The 19,425-nt window shown below is 35.2% G+C and overlaps 4 protein-coding genes across 4 annotated transcripts; 1 reads left to right on the forward strand and 3 right to left on the reverse strand.

Annotated features, from left to right (window-relative positions):
- Positions 39-3,445, reverse strand: LOC104702165 (transcription factor bHLH133). The gene is made up of 8 exons (XM_010417997.2): positions 3,010-3,445; positions 2,524-2,803; positions 2,307-2,390; positions 1,665-1,730; positions 1,505-1,570; positions 1,199-1,261; positions 1,016-1,060; positions 39-494 (listed from the first exon to the last, which is right to left on the reverse strand). Exons 1-8 carry the CDS (start codon positions 3,315-3,317, stop codon positions 297-299), a joined length of 1,110 nt encoding a protein of 369 aa, XP_010416299.1. The 5' UTR covers positions 3,318-3,445; the 3' UTR covers positions 39-296.
- LOC104710979 (uncharacterized protein At3g43530-like) lies at positions 7,949-8,746 on the forward strand. The gene is made up of 2 exons (XM_019243429.1): positions 7,949-8,113; positions 8,195-8,746. Exons 1-2 carry the CDS (start codon positions 8,033-8,035, stop codon positions 8,660-8,662), a joined length of 549 nt encoding a protein of 182 aa, XP_019098974.1. The 5' UTR covers positions 7,949-8,032; the 3' UTR covers positions 8,663-8,746.
- On the reverse strand, positions 8,916-9,482 carry LOC104702173. Its single transcript, XM_010418004.1, has 2 exons — positions 9,363-9,482; positions 8,916-9,292 (listed from the first exon to the last, which is right to left on the reverse strand). The coding sequence occupies exons 1-2, from the start codon at positions 9,456-9,458 to the stop codon at positions 9,053-9,055; spliced, it is 336 nt and encodes a 111-aa protein (XP_010416306.1). The 5' UTR covers positions 9,459-9,482; the 3' UTR covers positions 8,916-9,052.
- On the reverse strand, positions 10,286-13,004 carry LOC104710991. Its single transcript, XM_010427655.2, has 2 exons — positions 12,914-13,004; positions 10,286-12,604 (listed from the first exon to the last, which is right to left on the reverse strand). Exons 1-2 carry the CDS (start codon positions 12,917-12,919, stop codon positions 10,286-10,288), a joined length of 2,325 nt encoding a protein of 774 aa, XP_010425957.1. The 5' UTR covers positions 12,920-13,004.

A 19,425-nucleotide genomic window follows, 5' to 3' on the forward strand; every position in this document is an offset into this window, starting at 1 on the left:
CCAAAATTTTGTATATAAGGCTNCGCCCATACCAATAATAAAACTAAAATACAATCATCAGTTCATTAAGAGAGTAGATAAAGTTATGATTAATTAAAAAAATATGATTAAATAGGCCATCTCATACTCGTCAACTGCAAATGTTCAAAGGCCAAAGGCCAAACATCATGAACAACCAATCTTGGAGGAAACTGATTTTTTGTTTTCTCAAATAGATTGGTTGCTCATGATGTTATAACATCTACTAAATTTTTTTGGCCGACGAAAAATCAAATAACAACAGAAAGTGAAATAGGTTACTGGAGAGTGAATCCGAACGCCGGAGCCCAATAGTCCGCGCCATTGTCGCTACCAACTTGGAGTGTGCATGAGACTGGGACAAGACAAAGTCCTCTACTTCTCAAATCTTTCATTGGTTCTTCGTTAGGATTTGACTTTTGATTGTCCGTCGATGATGATGAAACTCCTCTTTTCATGCGATACTCATTTACAAGCTGATCACCAAATCAAAAAAGATTTCTTCAGCATATATATTTGGAAACAAAATATTTAAACTATAGTATAGTGTTAGTGTTAGTGATAAAACGGGTCGGCCCGCTCCACAACAATCCAAAATTTTGTATATAAGGCGGCTCAGCCCACACTACGCATAAGTAACACATATGGACAAAATGGTGATATTATTGGTTGCAAAAGTTGATTTAGATCGATCATTTGCCAAAAGATACTTTGATGAAGGAAAGTAAATATTATAAATAATTTTAAGTGGCTTTTTTTTGGGTATAATGAAAGGTAAATAGAGGACTGAAAAAGAAAGTTTGGTAATGTCATCTTTTTATTTATTTTATTGACCATACTTTAGTCATTTCACTTTTAAGAGAACAAACAATAGTATAGAGGAAAAGAAGGGTGATTTTTTTGGAATAAAGCTGTCAACTTTTTTTTTTTAATTAAGATTTGTGTTTAATTGATCCAATGAAAAGTAAAGTGCATAAAACTAGAAAATAATGCGTACCTGACCAGGGTCCTCGGGAAATATACCATTCAAATTTCCTTGAGCCTATACACATAATTAGGAATCAAATATAAATAGCAGTCAGATACATTTTAAAACCCCCATTATATGATGTGTAAGTAAAAAAACACATGCATGTAAGTGTATTATACATGTAACTAAGGTGGTTAATTTAATACTTACATGTTGGTGCATCATATTATTCCTCGAGGGAGTAGTACCAGCAAAGTATGGTAAACTTAGAGCCTGAACATTTTGAAAACAAACAAAATATTGAGAAGTTGTGCCAATTACTTATATTATTCTGTTCTAATAATTATTTTTAAAAAATTTGAATATAGAAGGAAAACAAAAAGAACTCCAGATAATCCATACTTGGGTTTCACACACGAATTATTTTTGTTTTAGTTGTGAGGGAAGATTCGAAAGAAATATTTGTCTTGAAATAAATGAAATAAGAAGCATGGTAGTTTGGAAAAGACAAGTCACCTCAACTTGACTGTGGAGGAATCTAATGTATCCAATAGCCTCCGACAAGACAGAAGCTGTGTCAGTCTGAAATAAAAGGGATCAATCAGCCAAACAGTGACAATTTAAATTTTGATGTAGAAATTAGAATTAGTAAAAGGAGATTAATAAGTAACTATACCTTGCCAAAGGGAGATACTAGCTGGTGAAGAGATGCGATTCTGCCTCCAAGTTTCTCCTTTCTTACCTTTGATAAGTGATAAACCAAGAGATCATAAAACATACTACAAAAATTGATATAAGGTTCAAACAAAAAAGAAAAGAAAAAAGAATGACACATTTTGATAACTGATCAAAATAATATATATAATATATATATATATATATATATATATCTGTGTTGTTACAACAATACGAATATTAATCTATAGACAGGACAAAATAAACAGAGCAAGAAGAGGAAACATAATTAACTTCGATAATTTATAAAAAAATTTGTTAGATAATGAAAGCTGAGCTAAAACTGAATCAAACTGAAAAACAGATTTAGTTTCTATATTTCATAAATAAAATAAAAACTAACAAAAAGGATTGCGTAACTACCGTTGAAATCATAGGAAAGAAAGAGAAAAAGAATAATGGGATCAAGAAGAAGAAGACACACGAGAAAGACAAAAATGTAACAATCACACACACATGCAGCTTATTCTGTGCCCATTCTCTTTTGTTTGTTTCTTATTCGCTTTGTGTTTGTGCATTTGTTTTGTAATTTAAAATGTCAGGAAGAGGTAGAAACAAACACATAGGGGTTTTAGTTAGTTACCTTGAGAGTTGATTGTGATGAAGGAACCTGAAGCTTTGGTTTCTTATTTCCAATAGAAGACCCAATCATCTCTGAGCTGTTACACTTCATGAACACAAATTGACAAAGAAAAAATAAAGAAAAGAAATGTTCATTGATATGAAAATATGGAGACTTTGATTTAAAATATTTGGTAAAGATTATATCTTCATCTGAATAGTTAACTCTTTCGACCAACCTCGGACAAGTTAAGACCATTGGGACGAATATTATTGTTGTTCTTGTTGTCTTCATTGGTGTTGTGAATTGTAACACATGACTTGTTTGGAGGTGAGTTCGGTGAGGACATTATTCCATAACCATTATTATTGTTACTCTCTTGTTTCATGGAAACTTGGTGCCTCAAAACTTGTTCTTCCCAATTCTGTATCTTCTTCTCTTGGTAACTATGCTGTTCATTTTGATGATGACGGTTCATCATCTCCATTTTCTCTTCCTCTCCCGTCATCAGTCCACCCCTTCATTCAAAGACACAATATTCATATTAGATCCTGTTTGTGTATATATATACAATACTATAAGTATATTATATATACATGAAAAAAAAACAAATTAAGGGGAAACTTCATAAGATCGAATTAGATTACAAAACAAATCCAAGAATTTAAAACCATTTACTTAGGAACACCTAACGAGAGAGAGATAGAGAGAGAAAGGGAGTTACATGAGGAGTTGACTAAGGCTCCATGGCTGGTCAAGAGGCAGATCACTCATTTCAAGCCAAGAAGAGACGTTAGGGTTACTATTAGGAGGAGGCAAAGAAGGTGAAGAAGAAGATGAAGAGGAAGTCGGAGAAGAAAAATAGTTCAGCAAGAGACTTGGAAGATAGTTAGCGGTTGCAGGTGGTGGCTGGTGAGTACTCATCAACGGCGGTGGTGGCGTCAAGCCGCCGCTGACGTTATTCCACCAATTAGGGTTTCCAGCCGCCGTGACGTGTTGTATCGGCGAACTCTCCAACACTCCTCTATTCATCGCCTCTCTTAGTTTCTAGTAAAAGAATTTGAAAATATTTTGAGATTTGTTGCTTCTCTATGCTTTTAGTTTGGCTCTAGTTTTTGGAGAAAAGGAAAGAAGAAGAGAGACAAACAAATTGAGCAATAGATAGATGTCAATGATGTATTTAACACCACCATTTGTCTCTCTCTCTCTCTCTCTCTCTCTCTCCACCTTTATCTTTTTTTTTTTTAAAGTATTGTTCATATTCGATATAACGATTAACTAATTCTGGATGAACAACCATAAAACCATTTAAAAATAATAATAATAACATTAAGTGTGTAATTAAGTTTATGTAAACCCATGGTTATAAATTACAGAAATTTGTTTACTAATTTAAGAAAGAAAATGGAGTATATCAAAATTCATTTTTGTATTTTAAACAAAAAAAAACATTTTTGAATACTTCATTTTTTCATGCTTTAGCTTTATCGTAAAGTAGGGAAGCAAAAGGTGCTTTTGTTGTTTCATCGAATTATGAGCTGAGAATCAAGAATGATAAAAAATTTTAATACAAAAAGAAAAAGATGGTTATTCGAATGGTTTTATATACGGTGTATAATACTCTCTCCGGTTCATAATATATGATGTTTAGAGAAGCATTTTTGTTTTATAATATATGATGTTTTCAATTTTCTATATAACTTGTAGATTAAATCTATATTTTATATTATGCAGTCTTATCCATGATTAGTTAAGCTGTTTAAAAATAATTTTTTCTTAATATGTGTGTTTTAACTAAAACATCCTATATTTTGAAACGGAGAGAGTATATTTTAATATATACATATATTTTTGACATTTTCCGCATATTATAAGTGTCTTGCATAGTTTTAATATATTTTAAACCCTTTTAATTCCATTTAATTGATTCACTTTCTGTCACTTAATTACTAAGTACTAGTTTTTTATATGGTAAATTCCTTTAATTTAAATTAGTTAAGCTTTTTATCCTGATTTTATTCATATACTCCCTCCGTTTCAAAATATAAGATGTTTTAGAGAAATTTTTTGTTTCATAATATATGATGTTTTTAAGTTTCTATGCAACTTTTATATTAATTTAGTATTTTATATAATGGAGTATTGCTTCTGATTGGTTGAAATTGTTAAAAGTAAAGACTTCTTAATCTGCGTGTTTTAGTTAAAACATCATATATTTTGAAACGGTGGGAGTATAATCTCTCTATCAAACCAATGTGTAGATAACTAAATAAAAGTTTTCTTTGTTGGTGGTGACTTAAATGGATCGACGTTTGTTGCGTAGGGTTTTATACGTACGCATCCATCCACTAAATAGGTACAAAGCTAATTGCGTTAAAATGAGTCAAAAGTTCATCTGAGTTTTCGTTACATCGGATCATCAAGTTGTAATTGTTCATATAAGCTTTTTAGAAACATCTTACTTCTTTTTTTTCTTACGAATAACAAAAAGTAACTACAATAGTGTATGTGGCTCTGTCTTGATATCATTAATCCCATTGGGGAAAACAAAACATTCCCTTTTACCAAATAAATCACCAGATCATTTTATAGTTAGTGATTTAAACTGGTATAAGATCATAGAGTACCTGTATGTACTGGTATAACTGTCTTATTGATTGTGTGATTTATACACATGAAAAAAAAAACGACCTAGCTAAAAAAATATGTTATGGTAACAACATTTCATGTCTATGTAAGACATGAATAAAAGTAGAGTGTGTATGTATATATACATGAATTAAAGTAGAGTTTAGTGACCAAAAATAAATAAAAATGAAAGCAGAGTTTCCATTTCAAAGAAAATTGTTTTTCAATATAATCCCCCATAAGATAAGTATTGCTTTTTTTTTTGTTCAAAAGATAAGTTGTTTAAGATATAATTTGTATCTTTGCTTCTAGTTGAGTATTCTTAATGGCTACCTCTTTGAACTTCATGTAACATAAACAAGTTTTTTCTTCTATCTTTGTATTTCTAATAAAGCTTATCCATAATCAACTCTTTTCATCTCAAAGTATACTATATATATAGATATGTTTTATAGTATACTCTTTTCACATGGACTATAGTTTTGTTTTTGCTATTTTAAATATATACATATATATGTGTGTGCGCCCATTTTGTAATATAATTAATTAAGCTTATGGTATGCCAGTATGGGATAGAGTAGGGAAAAATAAAAATATTAAAGGTACATATATTAATACTCCATTTTGAAGTATTATGAACCTCTGGTTTTTAAGGGAGGAAATATTTTTTGATAAAAAAACATAGGGTGAACGAAAAAAAGTAAGATGTACATGTACTTAGAAATATTTTTTTTCCCACTCACGCAGAATATGATTAAAGCATGATTTCATGGTGACGCATTCAATCACAACTTGAAGGCGAAACGGTGAATTCGTTTTCGTTTACAAAACAAAATTAAAATATACTACGATTATACCGTAATTTAGTTTTTTTCTTCATTTTACACCAAAAAACTACATTTTTCGAAGGAGTCAATTTCGAGAATTCGTCTCAGAACTCCCTAAAACATTTCTGACAATCTCAAAAATCCCTCTCTTTTTTTGTCTATTTTTTGATTTTTTTTTTTAAATCAAGAAATCAGTGTTTTACTTTAGTGTCCAAAGAAAACTAAGATAATTACAAAGAATACCTGAGTCTAACCAAAAGAAATCGGATCGGATCTAATACCCGAGAAACTGAATCGGTATCTTTTAAAAAAAAACTGTAAAATTTATGTTTAAAACCGCTCTCTCTCGTCTTTCTTCGGGAAACTCGAATCGATTTGGGTGAAACTGTAGAACTAGGGTTTTCTCGTTTTCTTTCAATCAACCAAAAATCGAGTAAGAAGATGGTGAAAACAAGGGGGGGTCGTGTGAGGAGGAGTGAGCGTTTGAAAGAGAAGAAGATCTCACAAGGAGATGGTGGTTCGAAAGCAAAATTCGATTCGCCGGAAGTAGGTGTGTCGGGTTTGAGTCCGGCGACAGTAGGAGGAGAGAGAGCTTTGAGTACGGTGGCAGAAGAAAGTGAAAGTCGAGTTTCGGAGGAACCCAATCCGGTGGTCGAAAGAGAAAATGCGAACGAAGGAGAGAAAGCAAAATCCGGTACTCCGGAATCAAGTAATCAAGAAGAAGATGATGAAGAAGGAGGAGATAACGAGAGATCTACTTCTGTGGAATCAAGAGATGGAGAAGAAGAAGAAAACGATGAAGTGGAAGAAGAAAACGATGAAGGAGAAGAAGGTGAAGAAGGGGAAGAAAAAGACGATGAAGGGGAAGAAGAAAACGATGAAGGAGAAGAATCGGAAGAAAAAGACGATGAAGGAGAAGAAGGAAACGATGAAGGGGAAGAAGAAAACGATGAAGTGGAAGAAGAAAACGATGAAGGAGAAGAAGGTAAAGATGGGGAAGAAAAAGACGATGAAGGGGAAGAAGAAAATGATGAAGGAGAAAAATCAGAAGAAAAAGACGATGAAGGAGAAGAAGAAGAAGAAGATAAGGAGGGAAGTTCGAACTCGGCAGGTAACTCGAGAAGGAGTACAAGCGAAAGTGAGAGGGAGCACGAGGAGCACAACGATGCAAGTGTAAGTACAACAAGTCTGTTTCATTCTTTCAGAATTGAATTGGAATTTGAAATCGATATAGTAGAACTGGTAGAACTGGTGCAACTAATGGGTGTAGAACTAGTAGAACTGGTACAACTAGGTGGTGTAGAACTAGTAGAACTGGTACAACTAGTTGTTGTATAACTGGTATAACTCATGTAAAACTGATATTGTTGCAAGAATCAGAGGAGGAAATAGAAGCGATGCAACCTTTAGGTATGCATTTTGAGCCTAGTCAGTACAACAAGAAAATCAAGCTATCGACAAGGTGTCATATTTTTGAAACTGTGGAAACGCTGGATAATTTAGAGCATCCATTGACTAGTTCTGAGAGGGATTGGTTTGAGAAACATCCACAATTCAAGCACATTTTCCACATGCCAAGGGAACCAAACCACAAGCTTATGGGAATGTGGTTGCTCTTACTTCGAACGGCTAAAATCGAAAAAAAGAAGGAAGCATGGTTTGTTGTGAATGGTGTTCCAATCCGGTATGGTCTGAGAGAACATGCGTTGATGTCTGGATTAGATTGTCGGTGCTATCCACTTGATTATAAGGAAGCCGGCGGTATCGAGTTTCGAAGGAAGTATTTTTTACGAAAAAAAAAGATTACACTTCAAGATGTGAGGGGAAAGCTAATGGTAATGCAACCAGATCGTACTCGTGATAGGTTGAAGATGGCGGTTCTCTACTTTTTAGGAAGCATCATTGTAGGCCATACAAAAGACTCGGGGAAAGATGCTGCGGGTATCGATGATTTTGTTGTAAGAGCAGTGAATGATCTAGGTTTTTGTGTGTCTTTTCCGTGGGGGAGATTATCATTCGAGAAAATGCTAGAAGAGATTTCCCATACAATGAGGCATTTTGATGGGGTCGTGCATAAAGAGAATGTGATATGGCCTGTTCCAGGTTTCTGTATTCCATTGGAGGTTAGTTAGTTTAAAATTTGAATTTTTCTCATTGTTGATATTTCTTATAAGTGAAGCTGATTTTTTTTTTTTTTTTTGTGTTGTGTAGTTTTTACTATTTGAGGCAGTTCCAATTTTGGCAAACACTTACATTGACCAAATTTCTGAGGCGGATGCAAGTTGTCCTAGGATGTGCAGAAAGAAATTTAAGAGTACCGGTCAGAAAGGTTTTCCTCTAAAGAATATAGGTGATACACTTGGTACAACAAAGGTTAGTCATCCTAACCATTGAAATTATTAATCATTTGAATAAATTGGTTTGTAATGTATCTAAAGTAGGTCGTTTACACAGGCAATTGCTAGTGTGATCCCTCATATTGATGAAGAAATTCCTCTTCTCGATTTAATCATGGAAGAAGCTGAGGAAGACGATACCCATGATGTCGTAGTTGCCAGTTGGATGTGGCGCCTTCGTAGAGGACTACCTGTACTTTTGGAGGAGATGTACACAGCCGATGTGGCTACTCGTTCAGGACAAAATGATGCGAATGAGGAAATAGACGCCAATGAACAACCGAGAGAAGATACTATTGAGTTGGTGGATCTTCTAAGGACCATGAAGCAGGATATGAAAACTCAGTTCGATAACATTTCGGTGAAGATTGATGGTCTTGAAAAAAGGATCGAACCGTTGGAAGTATATGTGAAAGAGCAAGAGAAATCAAAGGTAATACTTCGTAATACTATAGTAATACTTGGTAATACTTCGAAATCAAAGGTGTTAACAAAATTTGGTTTCATGTCAGTCGCATGTAGATGATGAGCAACCGAGTACTTCACAAGAAGGAGGGAGAGGGACGAAGAGAAAAAGGTCTAAGAAGTAGTAAAACTATGTTATTTTCTATGTAAAACTTAATTATTTTGTGATTGGTACTGGTATTACTAGTAAAACTATGTAAAACTACGTTATTTTCTTGGATTTGCCGTTCGTATTTTTGGTAAAACTACGTAAAACTAAACAAAACTAGAGAATTCATATAAGAAAAATATAGAACATGATTCAATTCAAGAAGGAGGCATAATCCTAGAAGTCACATAAAAGAGAGATAGAACATCATGATTCAACAAGAGAATTCAAGGAAAAGATAAGAAACAGAAACTGATTAAACAAGTTTTAAACCAACGTAGAATGAGATCAACTCATATAATATCAATCGAAACACAACCTATCCAGGAGATCGACTCGAGTGGTAAGCAACGCCACCTCCTCCCTTAGTTTGGCAATCTCATCACTCTTCTCCTTAAGCTGCATCTGCAAATTATAGATCTGAGTATGATGGGGTTCAAATTCCTTCAATCTCTCCCAATGGTTATCAACATCCTTCCTTAAGGTTTGGGTTTCTTCTTCAATTGCATCAGCCCAATTTTTCCGCCTGTGCAATCCATCATCCTGCAAAATATATCAACGAACAGACATCATACCCATGTCTCTCAATTGTATTTGATTTAATTTAATTTACCTTATACTTAACGCAAGTAAACCATCTCTTTTTCTCTGTTTCTGTTGGAGAGATCTCATTGACGATTCGTTCGCCACATGGGCAAATTCGAGGCATGCCCAAATCACCATCGGCTATGGCTTGTCGTCACGCTTCTAATTTCCTCGCCCTCTTCTGATCAGCATAGTATGGGTCAGCCTCAAATTGTTCCATAGTTTGAGAAGGAGAGAAATAGATCTAGAATTCGACTTTGAAGATGAGAGAAGGAGAGAAGGTGTACTTTAGGTTTCGAAGAAAATGAATAAATGGATATGTGCGTTCACACTGCATTAGGTTTCGAAGAAAAACGAAATTCTGGCCACGTGTAAAAGATGTGTGCGTTCACACTGCGTGTTCACACACAGTTTTACCGATTAATGCAGTTGCACTAAACTTCCAAATAGTTGTACTTTAGAGGTTTCTCAGTTTAATTAGTTATACTAAACCTTAGCATTAGTTTTTTTAGTTTTACAGTTGATTAAACTTAACTAACATACAATTACAAGCTTTTTGCAACTTCATAAGTTAAAAGTTATAATTCTATAACTTTTTCATGCTTTTGTGGTAATTATTTACAAAGTAACATTAAAAGTGTAAGGAAACATTTGTTGAGATTCTTTCATAAATAATTTAAAATTAGTAGATTTTCGAAAATTATTCACCTATAGTAGAAACCTATGTAGAACATTTATACACATGTATTATACAATATGTATTGGTTTTAGGTAGTACCAATTTTATTATTTTTACCAGTTTTATCTTAGTTGTGCCAGTTATACTCTATTATATACACATGTTGAAAGAAGAAAACATTAATAGACTTCAAATTAAGTTTCAAATTAAGTTTCAAACCAATTTTTACATTAAGTTTCAAACAAAACACAATTGATACATGAAGAGGTGAATCAAACATGAACATTATCTCCAAATAACAACCATTGGAGTCCTTGTCTCCGGCGCCTTTTATTCTGCGTCCTAGGTCGAGTCTTTGGTCGTTTTTCTCCAGCAGATGCATACCTTTTTGTTTTCTTTCTTCCCCCTTTTATTTTCCGATTCGGAGGCATGATCTGCATATCTTGGACTTCATCTAGGACATCCCATCGAGACTTATCAGGTACTAAATAAATTGTCCTGCAATATGCAATTGCCCACAGCTCCGTCCAATAATACTTAGAACACAACTCATGTAACTCGATATCCTTACCTCCATATTTTTGGAATGTAATGAAAGACGCCAATGCATGCACACAAGGATACTTTTGTATATCGAAAAACCTGCAACTGCAACTTCTCAATCGCAACTTCACCAAATAAGGCTTTCCGTCACTGTCAATGACATTGTATTCAAGTTCGAAACCATTTAGCTCTATCACCTTTAGTTTCTCAGCAGTTGCCCATAAATCATGTAAGTAGTTCTCCACTAAAGGCACCAATTTATTTGCGACTGATCCAGACACAACATCTTTCCGATGTTCATTAAACCATTCAGAGAATTTTTTAAGTATTGCATCAAGCATGGGTATCAAGGAGTACCTCCTTGCATCTTTAAATACGCTGTTCAACGATTCAACACAGTTGCTTGTGTCTAGGTTGTATCTATCTCCTGGAAAAACACATCTTGCCCATCTTTCTTTCTGGGTAGATTCTTCAAGATACTTGGCAGCAGAAGGATATCTTGTCGTAAAAGAAGCGTAAGCAATGTTGAACTCAGCCACTGTGTAAAACCTACTACACTCCATGAATCTCCATGCAACAACGTCTTTGTTGACGTTACGAGCATAACCTTTCACATTTTGGGATAAATGCCATATACAAAAACCATGATGAGCTAGAGGATACACATTAGCTATGGCTGTAATGAGACTTGTATTTCTGTCAGTCATAAATACGATTTCAGAAGAATCCCCAACAACGGTTTTCAACATCTCCAAAAACCAATTCCAACTTGCATCATTCTCACCATCAAGAACACCAAACGCCAAGGGATAATGGTGACGGTTAGGATCTTGAGCCGACGCAAAAACAAGAACACCCTTATATCCGTTCTTTAGAAAAGTTGCATCCATAGTTATAACTTTCCTCATGACTTTAAATCCTTCAATGCTAGCTCCCAAAGCTATGAACAAGTACATGAATTTATTATTCTCATTGCAATGCACATATGATCTTGTACCATGATTAACCTTCTCTAACATGTGCAGATAACATCGCAGCATCTTGTAGCTTTCTTCTGGGCTACCTTTCAAATCAGTAACAGCTTGATTTTTCCCTCTCAACGCCGTGGAATATGATATATCAACACCTAATTTTGTCTTGACAAGATCCATGATAATTTTCGGAGGTGGAGTTTCCATTTGCCCTGGATAATCACCATGTAAAAGAGAAGCAACTAATTTTGGAGTGCCTTGTCTCTTACTGTTGCTTGAACTTTGACTAGCCCGAGAGCATGTATGCATCTTGTTGTGCCTTCTAATCGAGAAAATATCTGTATCTCGAATCCTACCACCTCGTAAACCCCAGTTACATCCTTCTTTAGGACATTTGACCACATAACGCACCTTGTCCGACTTTACTATTTCAAAACTAAAACAGTTAGCGAATGAAGCTCTATCCACCACATCTTGCAATGCCTTCTTGTTTGGAAATTCTTGAAGTTTAGTCAGATCCAAACCGTCATCCCATGGTTCAATATACTTACCCGGTTCTACAACAGGGCGTGGCTCAGTATATTCATCACCTTCATCACGTGATTCAGCTTCACCCTCTTTATTAGAATCACCCTCTACAGCCTTTTCTTTGCCTACGTAGACAACAATGGCGTTAGGTCCGATTTCACCATCCTTCGCATGTTGGTTTTCAAAGTTCATACCGACAGAACTTTGGTCCACTATGGGCATTGTGGGCACTGTGGGCGCTATGGGAACTTGCTCAGGCTGAGGCTCAGAAGGGATGACATTCACAAACAACATACATCTTCGCTTCTCATAATTAACAGAGTCTAGATAAACATTAACATCCTCATCATCATTAAGCTCACAATGCTCAACTGTTTCTACCAGTAGTGGCTTGTAGCTCAGCTGCAACTGAACGTTACTTTCAACAAACCCAATCTTCCTTTGTATCCTTGCTTTTAACATCAACAATGTTATATTCCTCTTGAACATTATACTATACATGCGTCCTTCAAATTTAAAATGTAGGCTGACGTTCTCGCATATTGTATCCTGCCAAACCAACCAATATAAAAAAATCATAATTAGTACTACTACTAGTTTTACTAGTTTTACTAAATATACCCTTATTACCAGTTTCACCACATTCTCTCTCTCCTATCAAAATCGACTCGAATGGTAAACGAGTTCTAATCGAAAGCCAAATCCATTTCTTATCTAATAGATAGCTCAATCGACCAATAAACCTTTGTAAAACACCCAATGTGCTAAGCTTTCTTCGATCTAAATCCAATTGAATTTCTGAATTTACAAATCAAAAACAATTTCAACAAAAAGCTACTCTAATGAGAAGTAACGCACCTGCATTTTGAAGAACAACTTGATTCAAGTCGAGTTGGTGAAGAACGACAGCAGTAGGAGCTCCGACGACGGAAGAATAGCCGGCGGCTGGGTTGAGAGGTGAGTAACCAGGTCGGGTTTCTCGGGTTGAAAGAGAGCTCCGACGAACAACTTGATTCAACTCGATTTGGTTAATAACGACAGCAGTGGGAGCTCCGACGTCGGAAGAATCGCCGGCGGCTAGAATGAGAACTTACTTGTCGGGTTTCTCTCGGGTCGAAAGAGAGATGGGTTCATTTTTTTTCAAAAAAATTTAATCTAAATCAATTAAATTGTAAGGCTAAAATGGTCTCACCACCTCTTATTAGAAAAAGTGAGGGTATAAAGAATACAGAGGGAGATAAGAGATTTGTTTTACTCTAAGAGAGAGTTTTGAGATGTTTACTCGTCAATTTCTAGGGTTTGGAGATCCCTCTGTCTCTCCCAAGGACTACAATTTCCAAGAAATTCTACATCGACTATTATATAAAGAGGTCTTTTGGCAATATAGTATTACTATTATACTACACTATACTAAAAGAAAACAATCCAAAATTAAAAAATTCTAAATAATGAGTTTAAACGATATTAATAACCAACCAAAACAAAGCTTTGATCAATATGTTGAATTATATGTACATAATAATTACATCTCTTAGCATAATTAAGATGAGACAAAACAAGAAGAAGAGTTCAGGTGATGCTGGATCATACTAAACACAAATGGTAATTAGACTTCTTTAAAGAAAAAGAAAAAAAGAATAAAACCAGATGTCGGTAGCCATTATCAAACATAAATGGTAGATAAAAATGTTTTGAAAAAAAAGGAAAAGGTTAAACCCTACGCTATTTTTAATAATATATTGACATCGTCTTTCTCACAACATAGTTTGCTTTGGAATGTAAAAATCAATACCAAATTAGTAATTAAAGAAAAGAGGTAGAGAATTAACCTCGTGAGATGAAACAATATATACTAGTAGTATATAGTATAAGAAAAAAGGTTTTAACTTTTAAGGCCAAGGGGAATGATGAAGAATGAAGCATGCTTTGTCCGTACAGTCCAAAATCTTTGTCGGAGACGATGTGTCGTTTCTTCTCAAATTATATTCTCTTCCTAATGTTATGTTTCATCGATCTTATTTTCTTTATAATAACTAAATATTATACATATTATAGCTGTTCTCGTTTTCCATTTTTAATAGAGTAGATATAATTTTGTTTGTTTTTAAACAGCGACATTAGTTTTTGCATAACAAGCAACTGAATTTTCTCTAACTAGATTTGGAGACATTTTAATATATCGGATTCTAAAGATGTGTCTTATGGATTCTAAAGATGTGTCTTACTTACTGATTTATCGTAGTTTTTAGGTGTTTTTAGTTATGATATAAATTTTATTTATAGAATCTTTTTGGTGTTTTTAGAGTTTTTTTGAATATTTGCAGGTTTATGTACGTTTTGGACTTATTTGTAAATTTTGGAGCATTTTGGAGCACCGGGAGGAACAATGCTGAGAAAACGAACTTAGAGAGCAGAATTGGTGTGGTGCATTGATTGATGCAGACCCTGTGTCGAGCGACACGTTAATCTGACGACAATTGAAAATTCCATCTTTTTGAAGTTCATAAAATTTCCAAATTCGGCCCAAAAATTCTCCTTATTTACAATTAAGGTCAAATTCGTGTTTTACAGTATAAATAAGTTTTAAGGTCATTTTTTAGACATATGCTTTATTTTTGCAAAACCCTGAAAGATTTTTAAAGAGTTTTTGGAAAGAACAATCAAGACTCCTTGGGAGAAGATTCAAAACTCCTTTACTTTTTCTTCTAATTTTTTGTGCAATTTATTCAAATTTTTTTTTTTATCATCAATGATGTATGAGTAGTTTGCTTGTTAGGTCTAGGGATTCTCATAGAGTTTTTTTATGGTTTTTTAGATCTGTTGATTTCTTGGGATTCTTATTATTCTGTGATCTTCATCTTTGATTGTTCTTCATATTAATTCTTGATTGATCACCTAGAATTAATACTATAGGAAAATAAATTGATATGAGAATATAATTGATTTTCCTGATAAAATCTTTGATAAGCAAAATTATTTTTTGCAAAGAAATTTGAATTAGTGAATTTGTGAACTAATCTAAACTTGGTTTTATTGCTGGTTTTAACTTGAATTTTACAAAGAGGTTTAGATTTTCGGGTTTTAAACTTAGATAATATTTGCAGTGAGAACTGTTTTGTTTTACAATAGGGTTTAGAGTTAAAGATCTGATTTTAATTGATTGAATCCTGATTTATTGATTGATTTGGTATTGCAGAATTTCTTGAGATTATTCCATAGGCCTAGCTTTTGTTCCATCTGAATTTACACAACTTTAATTTATTTTTGCATTGCCTTTTAATTTAATTCAAATTATTCTATTTAGCATAATTAAAAATTATTAAGTCTATTGTGTAATTTTGAGTTCTGTGAATTCGACCCCTAGAGTATTACAACTGTAAGGCTATTAGTATTATTAGACTAAATCAAATTTTGGCGCCGTTGCTGGGGACTCTTTTGATTCACCATTAGATTAACATCTTTGATTTAGTATAAATTTTTATTTTCATTTTACTAATACGCTTTTTGTTTCTTTTTTCGTGTGTGTTTAAGGTATATGCCTCCTAAGCCTAACACCAAGAACAATAAAACTGGTCCGATTGTGAAGCTTACGAACCAATAGTTGGGACAACTAGAGCGTGAGAACAGAAAAACAGCAAAATCTTCAAAGATGGTCAATCCAATCATTCTGAGATTTGATGAGGCTGGAGTTCTGAGGGATCAAGAGGGTCATATGCGCCACGAGCAAGGCCAGAAACTTGATGCTGAAGGGAGAGTGATTCCTAAAGAAATCGTTGTTGTCGACGAGAATGCACATTGCATCGATCGACGCTGAGGTGACATCGATCGACGCAACCTCGATCGATACTGGTGCGGATGGAGCTGGAGTGAATGGAAACAATCCGCATAATGTTCAGGGTCGACGGGACAATAATGGAGAGCTTGTCAGACTCTTGCGGACTTCAACAGACCAGACTTTGAGGATATAGTCATGATTGTGTCTCCTCCATTTATGAGGAATGATTTTGAACTGAAGCCTGCCTACTTTTCTCTTGTTGGACAAAGATATTTTCAAAATTTGCCACATGAGAAGCCTCTGGACCATATTGAGCACTTTGAGGATATAGTCACAAGCATTAAGGCAAATGGAGTAACATGGGACTATCTCTACTGCAAGGTTTTCCCCTACTCTCTTGTTGGAGAAGCATCTCACTGGCTAAGGCAGCTCAAACCGGGATCTCTAAAGATCTTGCATGACATCAAAGTTGCATTCCTTAACTACTTCTACGATGATGTGATGTTCGATGATCTGAGAATTAAGCTTTCTGCGTTTAAACAAGGACCAGCTGAGTCTTACAAAGCAGCTTGAGTGAGGTTTAAAGCTTACCAGAGAGAGATTGCCCGCATTATGGTTTCTCATATGTGCAGTTGATTGATATTTTCTTCAGGGATTGACTGGAGGTATCAGATGGTTTTGGATGCTGCTAGTGATGGAAACTTCAAGACAAGGTATCCAGATGAGGCTGAATAGTTGATTGAAAGGTTTGCTTCAAACAACAATATGAAGAATGCTGATCTAGAGCGGAAGATATTGCATGAAGGCTATGATTCAAATCAGCTAGCTAAAGTGAATGCCAAGCTGGATACAGTGCACAATCTTCTTGTGGGAAAGAAGTCTGTTGAATTTGCTGCTGAGGTTGAGACATTTGAGCCAGAGCCATAGACTACAGAAGAGGATGTCAGCTATGTGTATGGAGCTGGGTATCAGGGACAGAAGTTTGGAAATCAGCAAGGCAACAAGTCTTACAGTGGGAACTCTTTGGATTACACTCCTAAGCCAGACTACCAGAAACAACAACAAGACAGCGGGTTCAAAAGATCATACAATAATTCTTCTTATCAGTCTCCTCCTCCACAGACTTCTGAGAGTCGAATGGAGGCCATGCTTGAGCATATTCTTCAAGGTCAAGAAAAGTTGACAGTGGATTTCAATGGAAAGATCGACAATGTCTACACTGAGCTGACCGGGAAGATCGATACATTAAACACTCATGTCAAGAAGCTGGAGAATCAAGTTATTCAGACTGTTGGGTCTGTTAAACGAAAAGAAGGTTTTCTTCATGGAAGAACTGAGTCGAACCCCAAGCATGCTTGCAATGAAATTTTGGTGAAGGAAGGAAACAACGATGCAACCACCATCCGACATCGATCAACGCCAACAGTGCATCGCTCGACACCCCCCACAAACAGCACCGATTTCTCTTCAAATTCCATCAGTTGTTGCAGAAAAAGCCTACAAGGATAAGGTTCCTTTTCCGAAGCCTATGAGGTCTAAACAGGAGATGGAATAAGCTAGATGCAAGGCTATGATGGATAAGGTGATGATTTAGATGCCTTTGATTGATGCAGTCAATTTTTCTCTTGGGATTAAGTGGTATGTGAAGAGAATGGTTACTAATGGTTTGAGTCCTGAGGAAGGAGCTTTGCTAACCAATGACATTGGAGCGATTCTGTTGAACCAGCCCCCAACGACAAAGAAAGAGAGGAAAGAGAAAGTGGATGTCTCTGAGAAAGTAAGTGCAGTGATTCAAAATAGGATTGCAGAGAAGTTACCATATCTTTGAAGTTTTGTGTTAGATTGCTCTATCTCCACAGGAAGATTTCCTCACTCTTTTTGTGATTGGTTCTAGTATCATACTTGATGCCACATTCTGTTGCTGTGAGACTTGGGATGACAAATTTCAAGCCAACTAAGATCTCTCTTTTCTAAGCTGATCGATCCTGAAAGATTCCCGAAGGCGTCTTAGAAGATATTCCAATCAAGATTGGAATTTGCATGATTCCACAGACTTTGTGGTGTTGGAGTATGATAAAGAGCCTAGTGATACTCTCATCTTAGGATGCTCATTCTTGGCTACAGCTGGCGCCATCATTGATGTTAAGAAGGGACACATAGCTCTGAATGTGGATGATTTGATTATGAACTTTGAGATGGATAAGCTAAGGAGGGCTCCCACTATTGATGGTCAGACATTTTTTGTGGAGATTGTTTCTGAAGATCCGATCATAGAGCTTCATGAAGACATTACTAGTGGATATGTTAAAGAGTTGAAAACCGTTGCGAAGATTGTTGAGATTAATTGCAGAAAAGTCAAAAATACACGAGCTGTAGACTCTGCATCGAATGATGTAGATGTTGCATTGATCGACACACCTCTACGAGTCAACCTAGACTTATGCAAATCCGAAGATTATCGAGTTGATTCCTTAGCTGAAAGTCCTAGACTGATTGTGAAGCTGAAATCTCACCATTCCACACTCCAGAGTCCGCAGGTAAAGCAAAGGTACGCATCTCCTTCTCCCAAACTTCTCCTTTCATCAATAAGTATTTCAATGGTACAAAAACTGTTTTGCAGTTAACCAAGCCGCACGATTATCGTCGAGCACTTGTTTCTTCTATTGATGATTTTGCAGAACATAAAAGAAGACCGCCCGGACTTAAGCCTTACCCTGGTCATGTTCCCCACATACTTGGTAGATCTCACACACCTAATGCTTATACACCACCTTGGATTATGAGACATCTTTATTGGAGGCATTCATTGCCATGTTCTGATCCACTAGATGCCTGAACTCTAACACAAACAAGCTAATGACTGAAAACAAGCGTTTAGTGGGAGGCAACCCACTCATAGATTTTTCTTTTCACTTTGAGTCCTTTTTTATTTCTTGCTTTGAGTCAGTTTAAATTTGTGTTGAATTATGAACTTCTATCTATCATGTTGCGTTTAATCATGTGTTTGAGTAATTCTTAGAAGTGCTAACATCCAAGGATTGAGAGGAACACAATTTATTCATAGCTAACTCAGGAGTTATGTTCAAACTCTCTGCATCCGCAAAGTGCATCACCGATGCAGCAATTGCATAAATGTTGAAGAAGGAAATAAATTATATGTCAAAAAATGTGAGAAAAGCATCAAATTTAGTTATGTTCTTATCCAAAAATTTTGGAGTTATTTGACATAAAAAAATTTACGAGTAGGGACGAGATGAAACAGGACGGGACATGACAATACAGGATGGGACAAGATGTCTTTGCCATTCTAAAATAGTCACGTGTAGGTTATATACTTGCAATAGTCCAAACTAAAACCATATTAAAATCTGATATATAAATTTTAACACTTTTAAGCATACCGCTATCGCTTAAAAACTGCAAAACGATCATTGTATATCCGTTAACACTAAATATACTACTTAACACTATTTAAAATTTCAAAATTATAAAAAACAAACAAACCAAAACATTTTATGCATTCAAAATATACATAAATTAATTACAACATGTGTTATCCCGCGCTGTAGCACCCCTTTCTATATTTCTGTATACC

Source organism: Camelina sativa, chromosome 1 (genome assembly GCF_000633955.1).
Source record: "Camelina sativa cultivar DH55 chromosome 1, Cs, whole genome shotgun sequence".
Classification (NCBI taxonomy): domain Eukaryota; kingdom Viridiplantae; phylum Streptophyta; class Magnoliopsida; order Brassicales; family Brassicaceae; genus Camelina; species Camelina sativa.